Here is a 17,255-nt window from a genome sequence, read left to right on the forward strand (position 1 = left end):
CAAGGTGTTGGCTGCTGGGTCAGCCTGCGGACAGCCGCCAGGCGAACACCCCTCCTGGGCAGGAGAGGCGCAGGACGATCGGGCCTTCTTCTTCTTCTTCTTCTTCTTCTTCTTCTTCTTCTTCTTCTTCTTCTTCTTCTTCTTCTTCTTCTTCTTCTTCTTTTTTTGGTTTTTTCGAGACAGGGTTTTTCTGTGTAGCCTTGGCTGTCCTGGAACTCACTTTGTAGGCCAGGCTGGCCTCGAACTCATAAATCTGCCTGCCTCTGCCTCCCAAGTGCTGGGATTAAAGGCATGCACCACCACGCCCAGCTACAATTCTTTATCAGTTAGGGGGACACACATGTAGAGGTCACAGGACAACTTGTAGGAGTCATTCCTTCTGCCATGTAGGTCCTGGGGATCACACTCAAATCATAGGGTTTGGTGACAAGTGTCTTTCCTCACTGAGCCATCCTGCCAGTTCTATCTATATAGTAAATTTATATAGTAAATTTGGCAGTCTTCTTACTGAGGAAGCATATTTAATTTTTTTCTAACCTTAAGACTCACCTATATCATGCAAGGGGACAGTCGTCAGCTTCTGTCTACACATCAAGAATCAGATGGAAATACTTATGTCCCATGACAGGGACTGAAGACTAAGGCATTGCTGTCTCATCTCTAACACCTCTTGGATTTCCAGCTCTTCTATCATATTTCCCTGTAATTCAGGGTTTATGAATACAATATACTCTCAATGTTATGAAAAATTGAAGGCAGACCTTTCCTAACTCAAGTATTTGCCCTGAACCAAGCATTCTGTCTTCCAAATATCTTAATTCTGGACTCTGTCTTCTTCACTGGGTATTTTTAGTATTTTTAGTCTTGATCCTGGAGCTCCTTAGTTCCTTCATGGTTAAGTAACTTGTCCAAAGTAATCCATTATTCCTTCATAAAACTTACACAGTACTTAAAAGTTTTGGCTTATAAACCACTTTAATTATGTGTATATATAGGATTGTAGTTGGGTGAGGAAGAGGAACCATATGAACCATTTTTGAAGTATAGCTTATTCTTATTTTTGAAAGAAATTCCTGCTGGCCTAGTTTGTGACGTTAACCGAGACTGTGCCACCACCTTCATCAAATTCTTACTGGAGAGACAGAAGTGGCCTGAAGTGCTTCTGCTGCTCACCCGCAAAGTCAGCGGGCAGCCTCAGCTCAGAAATGGTGTCATCAAGGATTGTGACCTCTCGGACCTGGACATCTGTACTGTCATTCCCCATCTCAGCTCCTGGGACCAGAGGAAGACCCAGCTTCTGAGCCGCCTGATTGACAGTGGAGGTGAGTATGCTCTGTGACTTGTCTGTCCAATCTCAACTACAGACCAGCTGTCCCTCCTTTAAAGAAACCAGCACTTTTCCATCTTTTTTTCCCCTTGAAACAGTGCAGGGTTCAAGTGAGTTGGCGTGAGGAAGGCTGTATTCTTGTTAGTCCCAGCTAGTCCTTTCCTAGTTTTCTCGTATGTGGGGAGCACCATGTGTGTGGAGGGTCCTTGGCCTTTGCTCCTCCCAATGGTCAATTCCACTTGGCTTTTGGCTAAACTGTTTTTCGGCCCTGGATATATCATGTGGACCTTTGTCCACTCTTGGGGCATTGTTTTCTAATCAGTAGACTGGGATTTTATGATGCTAGTTTATAGAGAAATAACCAAGTAGTTCATGGGTGGAAATATTGGATGCTCTAGTAAGAGTATTGGTTAGCTGTGTGTCTGGAATGTGCAGGATATTGCGCTAGATTGGATTTAATTAAAAAATAAATCAGAAATACCAGCCTCTTCCTACCCGTATTCTCCACATGAGCACTCTTGTCCTACCAGGAGTGTGGCCTTGAGCAGGTTGTCACACCCTTACCCATTTATAAAATGGGAATAACAGCAGTCTATATTTCTCAGAGCTGTTTTATATATTAAATGAGCTTGTGTGTGCAGGCTTTTAGAAGAGTACCTCAGCTGTGTGGTTTTCTTCGTGTTGTAATCCTTCATAGAGAGTAGTAGCACCCTGGTCCTCGGCTTTCCAACTGCTGCACTCAGCACAGAGCCTCTAGGCATTGGCTCCACTCACAGGGAGATGGAGTGCCTTTTACAAGTGATTTCTTTAAGCCCCTTCCTTGTGTGTGCTGCTTTCAGAAATGACTGCTGTGACGGAATTCCTGTTTTATTCTTTGATTCAGCCAACACTCACAGATCATCTCCAGCATCAGGTGCTACTACAGCAGGGCTGCAGATTTACAGGGATGGGCTGCCTCTGGGTGGAGGTTATGGAGGCTGCAGTGCATAGGGAGTATGGACTGAGCTCAAAAAAAGATGAGGTGGTGAGTGGAGTGGAGGTGTGTCAGGGAGGGGAGAAACAAAGATTTGGAAGTGTACTGAGGTCCCGATTCCTGACTGTGTCAGGCAGACGGTGTTAGGAGCGTTAAGATTTCCATTGTTCTTGTTCCCTGTCCTCACTCCGTGGCAGTGTGGTCCTGTGGAAGGAGAGAGGAAGTCAGGAGCAGTGGGAGGAGCCTGCCTAGAGAACACCATCCTTGAGGAGCAGGGTTTTCTCTGAGGACCTGGAAAGCCATGCCGCTCAGAAGGGTGGTGGTGGGGGACATCTTGGAAGTCAGATATTCATTGGTAGAAAGTCTGCCCTCCTTCCTGGGTCCTGATGCTCTCTTTTCTGCCTCTTTCTCCCATTCTACTCCCCTTCCAGCACTGCCCGAGGGTCTCCAAGACAGCCAAGACAGGCCGCTTCTCATGTGCCTGAGACACGAGGACTTCGACTTAGCTTTTCTTCTCTTGACCAAGGGTGCAGACCCCCGCAATGTTTCTCTCATGGAAGGTGACACTCCTTTGCATGCAGCGCTCCACATCTTTCTGGACATCAATGGTAAGCCTCTTTTTTAAGCAGTCTGTTTCTGGAGGAGGAAGCTGGATATTAGAACTGATTACTTGTTCTCTTATCTGGGAAAGAAATCTGAAAAAGCCTGTTTCCTGACCAGATCTAGTGACACTGTATATCTGTGAGTGATCAGATTATAGTGGGGGTGGGGAGGGAGTTAAGTCCTAAGGTTGGCTGTAAGTGGCTTACAAATACTTCCCGTGGGTTTCATCAGTGTGAGCCCTGACTTAGAGGAGCTTGTGCAGTGTCATCAGGTACTTCAGGAGGCTCCACTGATTGTTGGGCTAGCAATTATTTGTTGACAGGGCTATCTTGTGCATGGCCTGTGCTTATTGGTTGCCAATATACCCTCCTGATTGTCACAACTAAACTGCCTCCACATGGCCATATTTCCCATGGGGTAGATTACCTTGGTTGAGAACATCGTCATTTAGTGCATGTCATCACATCTTTGGAGAAGGTCAGTGTTGTATGGTGCCTCAAACTGGCCAGAGTCCACTGTTCCCTGAGAAGCTGTCCCCTGAGAAGGATGGCTTCGTACTCACAGGATTCTGTTTGTGTCTTTCAGCTGACATTGGCTTTAATTTCCTCAGCCACCTGTTGGACTTATTCTTGTCCAACCCTACCGAATTTTACTACCTTAATCCTAACGTCCAAGACAGCAATGGGAACACATTGATGCATCTCCTCTTCCAGAAGGGCATGCTGAAGCGCACGAAGAAACTGATAGATCTGCTGGTGAAGTTTGACATCAACTTCAACCTGAAGAACAAAGCAGGCAAAGGTGTTAGGCACCGGATTAAGAAGAATGATGCTCTGCTTTTGGCTTGGAACAAAGCACTGACAGAGAGCAGGCGGAAGAACCGCCAAGACCCTGCTGCCCACCTGGGAAAGCTCTCCAGATCTTCTGCCCCTGGCCATACGTCTCAGCTCAAGTCCCAGACATCCTTCAAGTCTTTGCCATGTGGTACTGCTGACAAAACCCTTTCTAAGGGGGTTACAGAGATTCTCCCTGATGTCCAGGTGACCAGGCAGGAACCTGAAGCTGTCAGGACACGTTCTTTGAGGGACCGCCTTGTACAGGACATCACAGTTCTGATCCAGCAGGTGGAGGTGGATATGCCTCTCCCAGAGGACTCTCCTCAGCAAGACTCTCCCAAGGTAGCAGCTGGCACAGAAGGAAAGAGAGACAAACTCCAGAGAACTCAGAGTATGGGGAGCTCTGGCTGTAGTGGAAACAACCCTGTTGCCTCTGAGGCTGGGGATGGCCCTCAGGCAGGTCCAGGGGCTTCACAGCTTGTTCCAGTTGGTAACAGATTGGGAGTAGCCAGCGATAATCAGGAGAACTGGACCATGCAGGAGATTCAAGCCTGTCTACAAGACTTTGATAACATGACCTGGGAGATTGAGTGTACTTCAGAAATGCTGAAGAAGCTGTCCAGTAAGGTTATGACCAAAGTTATAAAGAAGAAAATAATCCTTGCCATCCAGCAGTTGGGAAATGGTGAGTGGACCCAGGGCCTGCAGAAGCGACTGAAACACTCAAAAGGGAACATCCAGCTCTTCGAAGCAAAGCTGGACAAAGGTGCCAGGATGCTGTGGGAGCTTGCCATCGACTTCTCTGCTCGGTGCAGTGAGAACTCTGAGAAAATTATAGGTACGGACCGGAATACCTACTCCCTGGAAAAATCAGGGCGGGTCTATACAGAAATCATCCGCATCTGGGACATTGTCTTAGATCACTGCAAGCTGTCAGATTCCATCATGGCTATCTGCAGTGCCTACACCCGGGGCCTGTCCTGTGTCCTTCGAAAGAAGCTGAAGGGTATCAACAAAGGACAGGTATCAGCTAACATGAAAATCCAAAAGCGGATACCCCGCTGCTATGTGGAAGACACAGAGGCTGAGAAGAGCATAGAGCAGGTAGATCCTGAGTACTTTCCTCCAGCCAGTGCTGTTGAGACAGAGTACAACATCATGAAGTTCCACAGCTTCAGTACCAACATGGCCTTAAACATTCTCAATGATATGACCGCAACGGTGGAGTATCCATTCCGAGTGGGCGAGCTTGAGTATGCCGTGATTGACCTCAACCCTAAGCCCCTAGAGCCCATCATCCTCATTGGACGGAGCGGCACTGGAAAAACAACCTGTTGCTTGTATAGGCTTTGGAAGAAATTCCATGTTTACTGGGAGAAAGCTGAGCAGGCAGGAAGCCCATTGCTGTCCAAACAGATCTTGCCAAAGAGAAGGTTGGAAGTAGAACCAGGAAAAGAGGGTCCAGGTCGGGAGGAAGAAGAAAATGAGGAAGAGGAGGGTTCCATCAAAGTGGAAACAGTGGATGGTACAGATGAGGAGCAAGAGAGTGAAGCCTGTGCAGGAGGAGCCACAGTGGAGCCAGCAGGGGACAGCCAAGTAGCAGAAGGATGTATGCCGGATCACCCACACCAGCTGGAGCATCTACATCAGATCTTTGTGACTAAGAACCATGTCCTGTGCCAGGAAGTGCAAAGGAATTTTATTGAGCTCTCCAAGTCCACCAAGGCCACCAGTCACTATAAACCACTGGATCCCAACGTCCACAAACTCCAGGACTTGAGGGATGAAAACTTCCCTCTGTTTGTGACTTCTAAACAGCTTCTCCTCCTGCTCGATGCCTCTCTGCCAAAACCTTTTTTTCTGAGAAACGAAGATGGAAGCTTAAAAAGAACCATTGTAGGATGGTCCACGCAGGAAGAGTTTAGCATCCCCAGCTGGGAAGAGGATGATGAAGAGGTTGAGGCTGATGGTAACTACAGTGAGGAGGAGAAAGCTACAGAAACACAAACAGTGGACAGTGATCCCCGGGTGTATGTGACATTTGAGGTGTTCACCAATGAGATATGGCCCAAAATGATCAAAGGGAGAAGTTCCTACAACCCAGCACTGATTTGGAAAGAAATAAAATCATTCCTGAAGGGTTCTTTTGAGGCTCTTAGTTGTCCCCATGGGAGACTGACTGAAGAAGCCTATAAGAAATTAGGGAGGAAACGATCCCCCAATTTTAAGGAAGATCGGAGTGAGATCTACAGCCTCTTCTGCCTGTATCAACAGATCAGGTCCCAGAAAGGGTATTTTGATGAAGAAGATGTCCTGTACAACCTGTCCTGGAGGCTGGCGAAGCTCAGGGTGCTCCCCTGGTCCATTCATGAGCTTTATGGTGATGAGATTCAGGACTTCACCCAAGCAGAGCTGGCACTGCTGATGAAATGCATCAATGACCCCAACGCCATGTTCCTTACTGGAGACACTGCCCAAAGCATCATGAAGGGTGTGGCTTTCCGTTTCAGCGACCTGCTCTCTCTGTTCCACTATGCCAGCAGAAACACAGTAGACAAACAATGTGCTGTTCGAAAGCCCAAGAGGATCCACCAGCTGTACCAGAATTACAGATCTCACTCAGGTACCTCAGGCCTTCGGGGAGGGGCTGGAGCATTGGCCTCGGGCTCAGTCTGCTTCAGAAGAAAGAGCTAGTGGTTGAAATCTGTTAGTTAATATGTTCCTGAGCAAGAGAACTTAGGATTTTTGCCAGTGTTCATCTGTAAATAGATCACTGAAGATGTAGTGATAGAAATGAATCTTTTTTTTTTTTTTAATTTTATTTATTTAATATGAGTGTTCTGCTGAATATACATCTTTCTGCCTGAAGAGGGCATCAGATACCCCTACAGATGGTTGTGAGCCACCATGTGGTTGCTGGGAATTGAACTCAGGACCTCTGGAAGAGCAGCCAGTGCTCTTAACCTCTGAGCCATCTCACCAGCCCTCCTCCCCCTTTAAAATTAGAAATGAATCTTAAATGACTGTGTATTCGTGAGTTTACATGATGTACTAGACATTTCCGGAGAGCGTTTAAAGTGCTATGTAAGCCTTTGCTAGCTAACACTCCTTCGTAGTCGCACCAGTCATCTGGCCAGAGATCATTTTCTCTAATGTGACAGAAACTGTTGATGACCAGAAGCTCTCATGTGCTTTTGTAGCTCTCAGCATGTTTACAGTAGTAGGAAGTGACCGGTAGGCAGGCAGGAACACAGCAGGTGGCACTGTGGACTTGCACAGAAGTTCTGCTGGCATTAAAGTAGGACCTTTAACTCTAAAAATGTTACAGCTCTAGTGTAGGCCTGGGAAGTCAATTTTTTTTCTTTTTCCTTTTAATTTGAAATTTAAGTAAATTAAAATATAAGCATATCACTTTGCCCTGATTATGCCCCCCCAAGTCTCCCATCTCACTCTCAAATTCATGGCCTCTTTTTCTTTAACGATTATTGTTATACACACACACACACACACACACACACACACACACACACACACACACACCCTACTCAATCTGTTTAGTGTTTGTCATGGGGTAGCCCCAGCAGTTGACAGGTTCCTGATGAGGGAGGAGTCAGGCATGGTGGTGAGGGGAGACTTGCAGCTCTGACTGACCAGCAATCAGGCTGCTTCTTTATTTATGGAGATTTTTACAGAACAAAGATAGATTCATGATTATTCAAAAAGTACAGATTATATCACTTTGTCTCTGAACATGTGCTTGGTTTTTCATGACATGCTTGGGTTTATGACCAAAGCAAACATATTTATTATATGACAGCCTGCTTTTAGGCTGACAGTATTTGCAGTTTTAAAGTATTCCAGACAAATAGAAAATATTTGGTCTCTTTATGAATATCAAACACTGATACCTAATTTCTTTTCCTTACACCCTTTTATCATCCACTCTATTAAGTAGGAAAAGTTATTTTAGTCAATCTGTCTTATTTACTGAGTTCTAGTCCTCCAGGGGCAAACTCTGTGTGAGTGCCTATCTTTAAACTACATTTTGAGAAACCCCCAAGCATATTCTAAAAAGCGGCCTTTGATGTATCACCAGTTCTCCTGAGCAGTTGGAGTTGGCCAACTATTTCTAAGTTCACTCTCTTTCAGTTATACTGTCTGAGCTTGATCAGGGATGGATATCCCAAGAAGATTACTGACGTCGTGTTCTCATAAAGAAATTCCTAGCGTCTTTGCCAGATAAAGTTATCTCCCTAAAGGGAGAAGGAATAGTAAGTTTAGGGCTTTCCTAAGTAGACTCAGATGTAATTTTCTTGGGAAAAGACATAACGTGAACCATAATGCAGAAAGTCCCCCAGAATGGAAGACATAGAGGCCAAGACCTGAAAGTGAGAGACAGAACGGCAGGGATCACAGCATTCGGCCCAGCGCTGCTGCAGCCGTCAGACAGCCGTGCTGGCTTCCTGAGTTCTGCCGTTTCCAGTTGAGATGGCTGTCCCAAATATTGTTTGTATGTGTATGTTTTCAGGGCTGATCAGTAGGTTTTAGACAACCAAGTAGTGGGTTTATCCTTGAGAAAGGCTAACTCCCCTCTCTCTGCACTCCAGCAATAGTGTTGGGCTCCACTTCCCCTTCCATAGTAGCATGTTTGCTGGTGTTAGCACTGTTCAGGGAACAAGGCTGAAAATCAGGAATATTTTATCCTTGGCAGCATTTGGTGTTGCAGCTTTAGGTGGGTTTAGGTACCAAGACTCCTTAGCTCTTGACAGTGGCTAATGTTTTAACTCCCAGGCCTGGGGTCTCAGAAGCCATTGGTCCTAAAAGCTTGACAGCTCTTTGGAATCCTAAGCCACCTGGGCCTGCAGTGTCTCTTTGGCTCTTTAATGACCTTTCTCCTTCTGCAACCTCAGTTCATTCCATCTATCTGATTACTCCATCCCACTTGCCCCTGTCCTGGCTGCTCTGCTGAACTCAGGGCCTCTTGTTCATTGGCCAGCTGTTTGTCATCTGCTCAACTGCCTCTACTGTTATAGCCTTTCTCCTGCTATTGCCCTCATGGCACAGGGCTGCCTCAACTGACTGACTGCCTCTTTCTTCATATTACCAGTCCAGATGAAGCAAAGCAGAGGAGAAAAGGCCTTTTATTGTGCCTAATATTGTGACACCATGGAAGGGAAGCTGTTCAGGAGGATGTCTCTCAACTACTTGAGCCAAGCAGCCTGCTTATTGGCCAGAAAAGGGGTGCTTGAACCAATCACAGCACACTTTGAATGAAAACAAAGGTTGTCTCTTTAGTGCCAGAATTATTCTTCCTCCAGAGTAGGTGGAAGTGGTTGCAGGGACATCTCGAGTTTATTGAGCCTTGTGATAGCAAAGTCTCCTAGAAACTGTTTGAAAGAGTTCTGATTGACTGAAGCTCTGTCTCCAGGAATTGGGGCAGTTGGCTGCCATTATTATATAGTTCTCTCAAGGCATTTATGGAATTCAAAATGGCTGGTTCTGGTAATTATGCTGGCTGTTTGACAGTCCTTTTAATTAAGATGGCCACGGCAGCAAGAGAGAGGAAGGCAGCTGCCAATTAGGGAATCAAACTGCCTGCCTCCCAATTTCTTTGCTTATTTAGAAGAAATTAAAGAATTTATTAATGTTGACTGTGGTGGTACACATTTTTAATTCCAGCACTCTGTAGCCAGAGGCAGGCAGATCTCCTTGAGTTCAAGGCCAGCCTGATTAACATAAGTTCCAGGTTAGCCAGAACTACATAGTGAGATCCTGTCTCAACGAAGAACAAAGAAAGAAAGAAAGAAAGAAAGAAACAAACAAACAAACAAACAAAAAACCTTACTATTGACTTTAATAATGACTAGAACAGCATTTTCATGATGCTTAACACTTGCCCAGTGCCACCAGGAAAAGACGAGTCCACTTTATCAGCTTAAAATAAGTAATGTTTGGTTAATAATTCATCAGTCCTTAAAATAGTTTTTTTCTCAAAGAAGCCAACTGGGAGATAATATACACTTGAACACTTTCTCTTTTCCTTTTGCATTTTTCATGTGCTGTGTATGTGTGTAGGCATATCTACAAGTGTATTGGTACACATGTGTGGGTGTGTAGTTAGGCATGCATGCATGTGTGTGTAGAAGACCAAGGCTGAAGTTGGGAGTCTCCCTTGATCCTTCTCCAACTTATTCATTGAGGCAGTCATCCCTCATAGTTTTCTTCCTGTCACTTATCTTTCTGTTTCTATGGTGTTGTCTGTTACAGACATCTCTTGTGACTTGAAAGGTATGAGTGCATATTTTACTTAATTTTGTATGATTTATTTTACTTAATCTTTTCAAGATTTATCAAATATACAAATACAGTGTGTGTGTGTGTGTGTGTGTGTTTCCTTTTCATAGTTGGCCTGTCTTATTCCTTATGTATGGTAATATCAAAAATTACTTGCTGAGTTTCCTGGAGAATATTTAAGTGAATTCCAGTTGTTCAGCACAGTACTTTTATGCTCTTTTTCAGGCTCCTCCATCAGTGTAAATTTTTGGCCATTGCTAGTTCTTAACTAACAGGAAACTACAGTGGCAACAGATTTTCTTAGGAGCAGCAGTTGATAATTATGTTCATTATTACTATATATTAGAAATTTGTAATAATTAAAGAATTAGGTAATACATTTTATCTTTACTATTTGATAATAGTTGTGACAACACATGCAGTTTTCAGTGCTCTGTCTTAATCTAACTGGTGTTAGGCAATGAAAGATGGCTTCTAAGGGAACTAGAGAGACCCAAGAAGATAGGTATCCAGTCTAACTTGAGATACCATCACTTAGAGGTTAGTTATTTCTCAGGCGGTGGAATCCATTAGTAACATCTCCATAGTTTTGTCTGGCTCATTGGGTTCTTGTAATGGTTTTATGGAGTGATTTTTATGAGAGTGACTATTGTATCTCAGACTTTAGTCAGGATTACTTTAGAGCACTGATAAGAAATGAGACCTGATTGGAAAAAAAAATCTTTTTGCAAAGCCTGTTCTCTGGCTCTGACAATTTCCCTTTGTACAGTCCTATTTCAGCTGTGTAAACCTGGAGGAAAAGGATGACAGAGGCCTTGGTTGTCTCCAGTTAACAATTCCTCATGCTCTTACCATGGAAATGTTGCTTCTAGTGCTGTGGGGACCAATGGGAGGAAACAGTGATTCTTGATTTCCTATCATATTTTTACCATATTTATATGGACATTCTAGTACCTGTAGTTGTAGTGACATGTCTGCCTTGAGTTATTTAGCAGTGATCTTTCTGTTATCATCAGAAGTTGCAATCTTTCTGTTATCAATCAAAAGTTGCATAACACATTTGGTTCAGTAACACATTTCTGCCTTCATCTACTACACCCAGAGTGATAATGAGTTATAATTCATTGTTAACTGAGTGGGAACTGGATATAAGCTTGAAATAAAGTGTACTGTCAGGGTTAGCTCAGTCGGTAGAGCATGGGACTCTTAATCTCAGAGTCCTGGGTTCATGCCCCATATTGGGTGCCATCTGTTTTATGTAATTGTAATAAACCATGCTATTTCCGACTAGGCTGTGGGACTAGCAGCTGTCTGCCTGCAAGCTAATGCTTTTCCCACAATGTCGAGAGTGCCTTCCCAACTATGCTCTGAGAACAGCAGCCAGTGACCATTCCAGTTTCACTCAGCTCCTACACTAGCTCTTCCAGTTTCTGCCTGCTGCATGCCCATTGCCATAGTGGCCGCCTTACCCAGCTCTCTTTGGCCCAGTGGAAAGAAACACTAGAGACTTTTATGTTTTAAAACTGACCAGATAACTCAAAGGCTAGGCGAAGAATATTCTGCCCCATCCTTCTTGGTAACTGCAGAGGCTACAATCTATTGGTGCCCCAAGAAACCTATAGCTTCCTCTCCACTCCACCATCGGTACGGTTCCCAACCCTCTCTGTCCCCCTCTTCCTGTCCTGCCTGGAGATTCTTCCTTATCTTTTGCCTAGTGATTGGCTTCTGTCATCTTTATTTAGCCAATCAACAATTAGGGAAACTCCCCCTATACTAGTGGTGTATAATGGCTCCCCCATAAACAAACAAACAAACAAACAAAAACAAAACTAAATAATCAAAACTTCAGCCATGCTGTGCAGTATCTGACAGGTCTTTCTGTCTCATCCAGGAATCCTCAATCTTGCATCTGGAGTAGTGGATTTACTTCAGTTCTATTTCCCAGAATCCTTTGATCGCCTTCCAAGAGATTCTGGACTTTTTGATGGTCCCAAGCCAACTCTCTTGGACTCTTGTAGTGTAAGTGACTTGGCAATTTTGCTGCGAGGGAACAAAAGAAAAACTCAGCCCATCGAATTTGGTGCCCATCAGGTAAGCTTCTTGGGATTATGTGTTCTGAAATAAGTCAATTTGAAGTCTCATCATAAAGAAAAAGAAGGTGAGTTAATATGCTCTTAATATAGAATGGGTATGTGCTTGAAAGAGGCCATTAACTATCTTCCCAGTCCTAGATGATCAAGTCAATCCTGGCCAGTTCTCTTTAGAGCCATTACTTGTTTTACAGGGAAACACAAAACTTCCCTTTATTTGTCTTTGTAGAATCTGATATTATTTGGGTTTATTCTATTTTAGGTGATTCTTGTTGCTAATGAAAAGGCTAAGGAGAAAATTCCAGAAGAGCTGGGGTTAGCTCTTGTGCTAACTGTTTATGAGGCCAAAGGATTGGAATTTGATGATGTTCTCCTTTACAACTTTTTTACTGATTCTGAGGTACGTCACACTGGATTCTTTTCACACAGTCCAGGTCTGTGCCTGAGTGGGATTTCTGCTCTGAGGTTAAGAGTTTTGTTACAGGTGCCTGTGTCTGTTGTAGAGCATCTTGCCCTTAGGGTGAGGTTTAGGAGTCGATGGGGGTGGGGGTTGAGAATAAATAGCTCTGAGCTGTTATGGGCTATTTTTCCATGTACATATCCCTGGCTCTCTTATATTCATGTTTTCTGAATGACCAGTACTCAAGGCCAGATTTTATTAGTGGCTGTTATCATTGGCTCCTAGGGTTGTCTAAGTTGGAACAAGTTCTATGGAGAGTCATACATGAGGACTAGGTTAGCAATGTCCACCCTATAGGGGCAGAACTGGGCAAAGTCAGGTGAAAGACAACTCCAGGAAGACAGTGAGGCTTGTTCCGGCCTGCTGGATCAGGTAATGTGGGTGACAAGAACAGTCACCCTGTCCCCAGCTCCCTTTGGCATGCTTCACTACCACAGCTTCACACATGTAGACCACAGTAGTCAGAGTCCCTGGATTCATCCCCAGTGACTTCTGTGCAAGCCATTGCCTTAGTGTGGTTCCTGAGTCCTTGCCAAGTTGTTTTTTTTTTTTTTTTTCTTCTTCTTCTTTTTTAAATTTCTAAATTACTGTTGGGTGCCCCACTAAATCAAGACCATTGTCCTGTGGCTTCTAGCTGCTGTTTTCCTTTCACTAACATTGTCTTTGGTGGGGACTCAGGCTGACTGCTGTGGGTCTTCTTTGTGCTACAGCTTGCTGTGTTTTGGTCCCTGTTGCAGATTTTCTGTTACAAGCTTGGCGAGGCTGTTTTATACCTAAATTAGAGCACCTTTTAGCTTTGATACCTTAAAATTTACCATTGATATGACTCTTGAAATAGAATCCTTCCTTATGTTTTTAAATCATTCTTTGATGCCATATTTGACTTAACAGTATTTGTCTGGTGATGGCCTTACCATTTATAAGGGACTTTTTAAAATATAGTGTCTCATCCCACCAATATTCTGAGGCCCTAAGGAATTTTGTTATCTTTGTTCTGTAGATAAAGCCAGAGGTTACTGGGTTAAGTAAGTTGTCCATAGTTAAAATATTCATAGCAGAATCTGAAGAAATGCTTTGGGCACTAAGTATTTTTCCTTTGTCCTCCCTTCCCTCTCACCTGTGAATTGGCTTCCAGAACTTTCCACAATGAATAAATACATCATTGCCATTTCTTGTGTACAGCCCCTTCCTGGTAGGTTTGTTAATAAAAGCAGATGCATGCTCATTAACCCTGCTACCATTTTCATCTCTGAGGTCTAACTTTTTTTTCCTAATAACACATCCACTGGTCATGGTTGGACTGAGGCTCTCCTGAAAGAGAAAGGGGTAAGACTTTGTTGTTCCTGTCCTTTATTAAGTGCCATTTGTATGCACATGCCAGTGATAAAGTCAAAGGTCAAAGATTTAAGGATCTATGTGGGGGAGCTTTGCTTTTGAAAGAAAAATCAGTTACTCTTTCCACCTAACCCTGGGAATGGCACAGGTTCCTACCTGTCCTCCCACTGATGATTTAGACTTTGTGAAATTCAGAAAGACACAAAAGCAACAAACACCTAAACAGAATCTTTTGATAATATTTGCTTTATTCTGTATACATAAGGAGACCTCTAATAAATATTTTTAATGGTGTTTACTGGTGTAATGCAATTGTGTGTTCCCTGGTGCAAAGTATACCCCCAATTCATCCTTTACAATCTCCAGACCAGAAAAAATGCTACAAGAAAAGGAAAGGAAATGCATTAGGGGGGAAAAAGAAAGGGAAGGCAGATCAGACTTCCCTACCCTCTGTGGTCTGGAATTTAGAGTCTCTTTAGAGGCGGCTGGATGAAAGTTTCTGAACAGTGGTCGATGTTTGACATGAGGGATGGTGGAGGTCGTCTGTCTTTGTTCCTGTTCCTGTCCCAGGCAGCACTGCCTTGGAACACCTGGCATTTGGGCTTGGGTGGACATTTGTACCTGGGTGTGCATGGGCATGGGTGGTCACTGTTTGTGTTCTTCTCTCTAGATTTATTTTGCCTGTTGATTCACATAATTACCAGGTTGTCCGAGTTGGGAGGCCAACCAAGGAGTGGCCACACCAGACCCTTATAGGATGTTTCTTCTTCTTAGTGGAGAAGTTACTTTCTCAGCAACCCTAAGCCATCCTTGGGAATTTAGAAGGGCGATTGCTATTTACACCCTGTCCTGGGGGCATTCTTTCACACTCATATAGGAGGGGGCTGGGGGTGATGGTGTCAGGAACCTTGAAACCCACAAATTTTGTGGAGACTTGCTGTGGATCCAAGCTTTTTACTTTGAAGAAGCAGCTCCTTTCATGGCCCCAAATACTGCAGGTCTGTTATCCTTGCTACAAACACACAACCTCTTCTTGTGTTCATTTTGAATTAATGATAAAAAAACAATGTTTATTTCCTGGAAATAGGTAACCACAAACCAAATGAGCAGGTTTGCTCCTCTCCCAGCAATTTTAAGATGCGTCTAGCTTCTTTGGCCCCTTTGTCAGCCTCCCCCTTTTTTGCCTCTTTGCCTGCCAAGAGAGTCCTCTTGAATGTTGCATTTTTACCTGCTTTCCTTGAACGGCTTGCTAAATAGCTTTACAAAGAGGATGTTATGAGTATGTCCTAAAGAGTTTTTCTAAATCTTTCAACTATTCAAATGATTTCACCTATGCTGGCATCACTTTCTAGAGTATGACAATGAACCCCATAGTTGATTTTTTTTTTTTTTTATAGTAACACAACCAGCCATGTTTAGTAGGCAGTGCTTTAGCCATTTCACTTCACTTCATCACATGGTTAGAATAACTTAAAGCAAACACCTCTCAGCTCTAGCCACTTCATGGTATGGGCATCTTTGAGCACTACAAAGATGCCAAGTTGCATCACTTTATAAAAAGGAAAAGATGGAGAATGAAGTGGCTACACTTAGAAGATACAGTGATGTATAAAATCCGAGGCTCCTGGGAGTTTCACATTTTAGTACCACATGTAACCTGGGCAGTTCCGCCTTGCTAGGGTCAGAAACCAATTCTGAAGCCTGCTGACCAACTCCAGCCCACTGGCTGTTTCCAAAATCTTGGTATTAAGAATGGATTTTACATTTTTGAATGGTTAGAAAAAACTCAAAGAAGAACAATATTTCTTGGCACATGGAAATTATATGAAACTCAATTTACTTTGACTAATAACTTTATTGGAATATAGCATGTCCATTCATTTACCTGCTACCTATGGTTGCTTTAGTACTATGGCAGATTGACCAGTGAGAAACATGTAACATGCATTATCTGACCCTTTGCAGTGGATCTCAACCTTCCTAATGCTGTGACCCTTTAATATAATTCTTCATGTTTTGGTGACCCCCAGCCGTAAAACTATTTTTATTGTTACTCCTTAACTATATTTTTGTTACTGTTGTGAATCTTAATGTAAATATCTATGTTTTTTTGATGGTTTTAGGTGCCCCCTACCAAAGGGGTTGTGACTCACAGTTTGAGAGCCACTGCTTAGAGGAACAATTGCCATCCCCTAGTCATATAACCTCCTTAGCTCTGGGGCTTTGGGTAAAGGAAGGAGGGAGTTAAAAGCAAGTATACCCTCAACATCGGTTATCTTCTTTTCTTTACCAACACATTTGAGTTGTTCTGTTATACACTATTAAGAACATTGTGTTCAAGGTCAGATAGTAAATATAAAACTTAGATATTAATATGTCTTGTCTACCTTATATCATGTTAGCATACAATATCTGATTTTTTTCTCCATTCTTAGTTGACTAATTTAGATAATTCTGCTGCCTGTGTCTTAAATGTTGTCCCTATGTGGCATTTCTTAACTACATTATGACAAGGAATATGGTTTCCTCTGTCCATACTATTTGTTGACATCCTTTGAATTACCATAGCACCCTGGGGCCCTTAGCATTTTTGCCCATATTGGGTACCTATATCTGGTCTCTAAACCCTTTGATCTAAGTGTTGGAGTATTTTCATGGTAGCTTCTTTGACCTGTGCCTATGTAACCTTATCTCCTCCCACCTGATCTGAGGACATGGGATGTCTCCCTCTATACAGTGTGTGTTGAAGGCTCCACACCTCTGGGTAGGGCTCAGTTCTCCAAGAAGCTTGGGAGGTCCTTCAAAAGCAAATTCTGTTGTTCTTCAACTTGTTTTTGTTGTTGTTCAGGCTTACAAGGAATGGAAGATCATTTCCTCATTCACACCATCATCTGACTCCAGAGAGGAAAACTGGCCATTGGTTGACATTCCCTTGGAGAAATCAAGTTCCTCTCAGGCGCGGTCCCTTATGGTGAACCCAGAAATGTACAAGGTGACTATGTGCAATTTGTCCACACAGTGATTTAGTATGGAAAGAGCAAAGAAGGCTTGGAGGGAAGATGAGATGGAAAATGGAGCTTTCCTTTTAGCTGGCTTCCTTCCATTACATCAGCAGTGCGAGTGGTGAAGGGAAGGTGGTGCTGGCTGCCTCCTCCCTTTCTGCAGAGCACTGGACCATGCAGGTGAAAGAGCCTTCAGTCATTTAGTTCCTCTGGAATTAAACGTTATTTAGGAAATTTGATAAAATCACAGAATGTGTCTGAACTAGTTTAGTAGTAATGACAGTTGTTATACAAGGTATGAGTGTCTTAATTTTAAAGATCAAGTGACAGTAATC

General features: G+C 43.4%; 1 protein-coding gene across 4 annotated transcripts in view; it reads left to right on the forward strand.

Annotated features, from left to right (window-relative positions):
* Positions 1-17,255, forward strand: part of Trank1 (tetratricopeptide repeat and ankyrin repeat containing 1) — a 92,244-nt gene that overhangs the window by 56,819 nt on the left and 18,170 nt on the right. For 2 of the 4 annotated variants that reach the window (XM_029543423.1, XM_029543424.1), the window contains exons 9-16: positions 1,068-1,322; positions 2,732-2,908; positions 3,489-6,362; positions 11,925-12,124; positions 12,386-12,523; positions 12,881-12,955; positions 13,889-13,909; positions 16,767-16,910. In XM_029543423.1, coding sequence (XP_029399283.1) covers positions 1,068-1,322; positions 2,732-2,908; positions 3,489-6,362; positions 11,925-12,124; positions 12,386-12,523; positions 12,881-12,955; positions 13,889-13,909; positions 16,767-16,910 — 3,884 coding nt within the window. The remainder of the gene's footprint in view (positions 1-1,067; positions 1,323-2,731; positions 2,909-3,488; positions 6,363-11,924; positions 12,125-12,385; positions 12,524-12,880; positions 12,956-13,888; positions 13,910-16,766; positions 16,911-17,255) is intronic. The other 2 variants (XM_029543425.1, XM_021207406.1) reach the window with 2 other exon arrangements.

Source organism: Mus pahari, chromosome 10 (assembly GCF_900095145.1).
Source record: "Mus pahari chromosome 10, PAHARI_EIJ_v1.1, whole genome shotgun sequence".
NCBI lineage: Eukaryota > Metazoa > Chordata > Mammalia > Rodentia > Muridae > Mus > Mus pahari.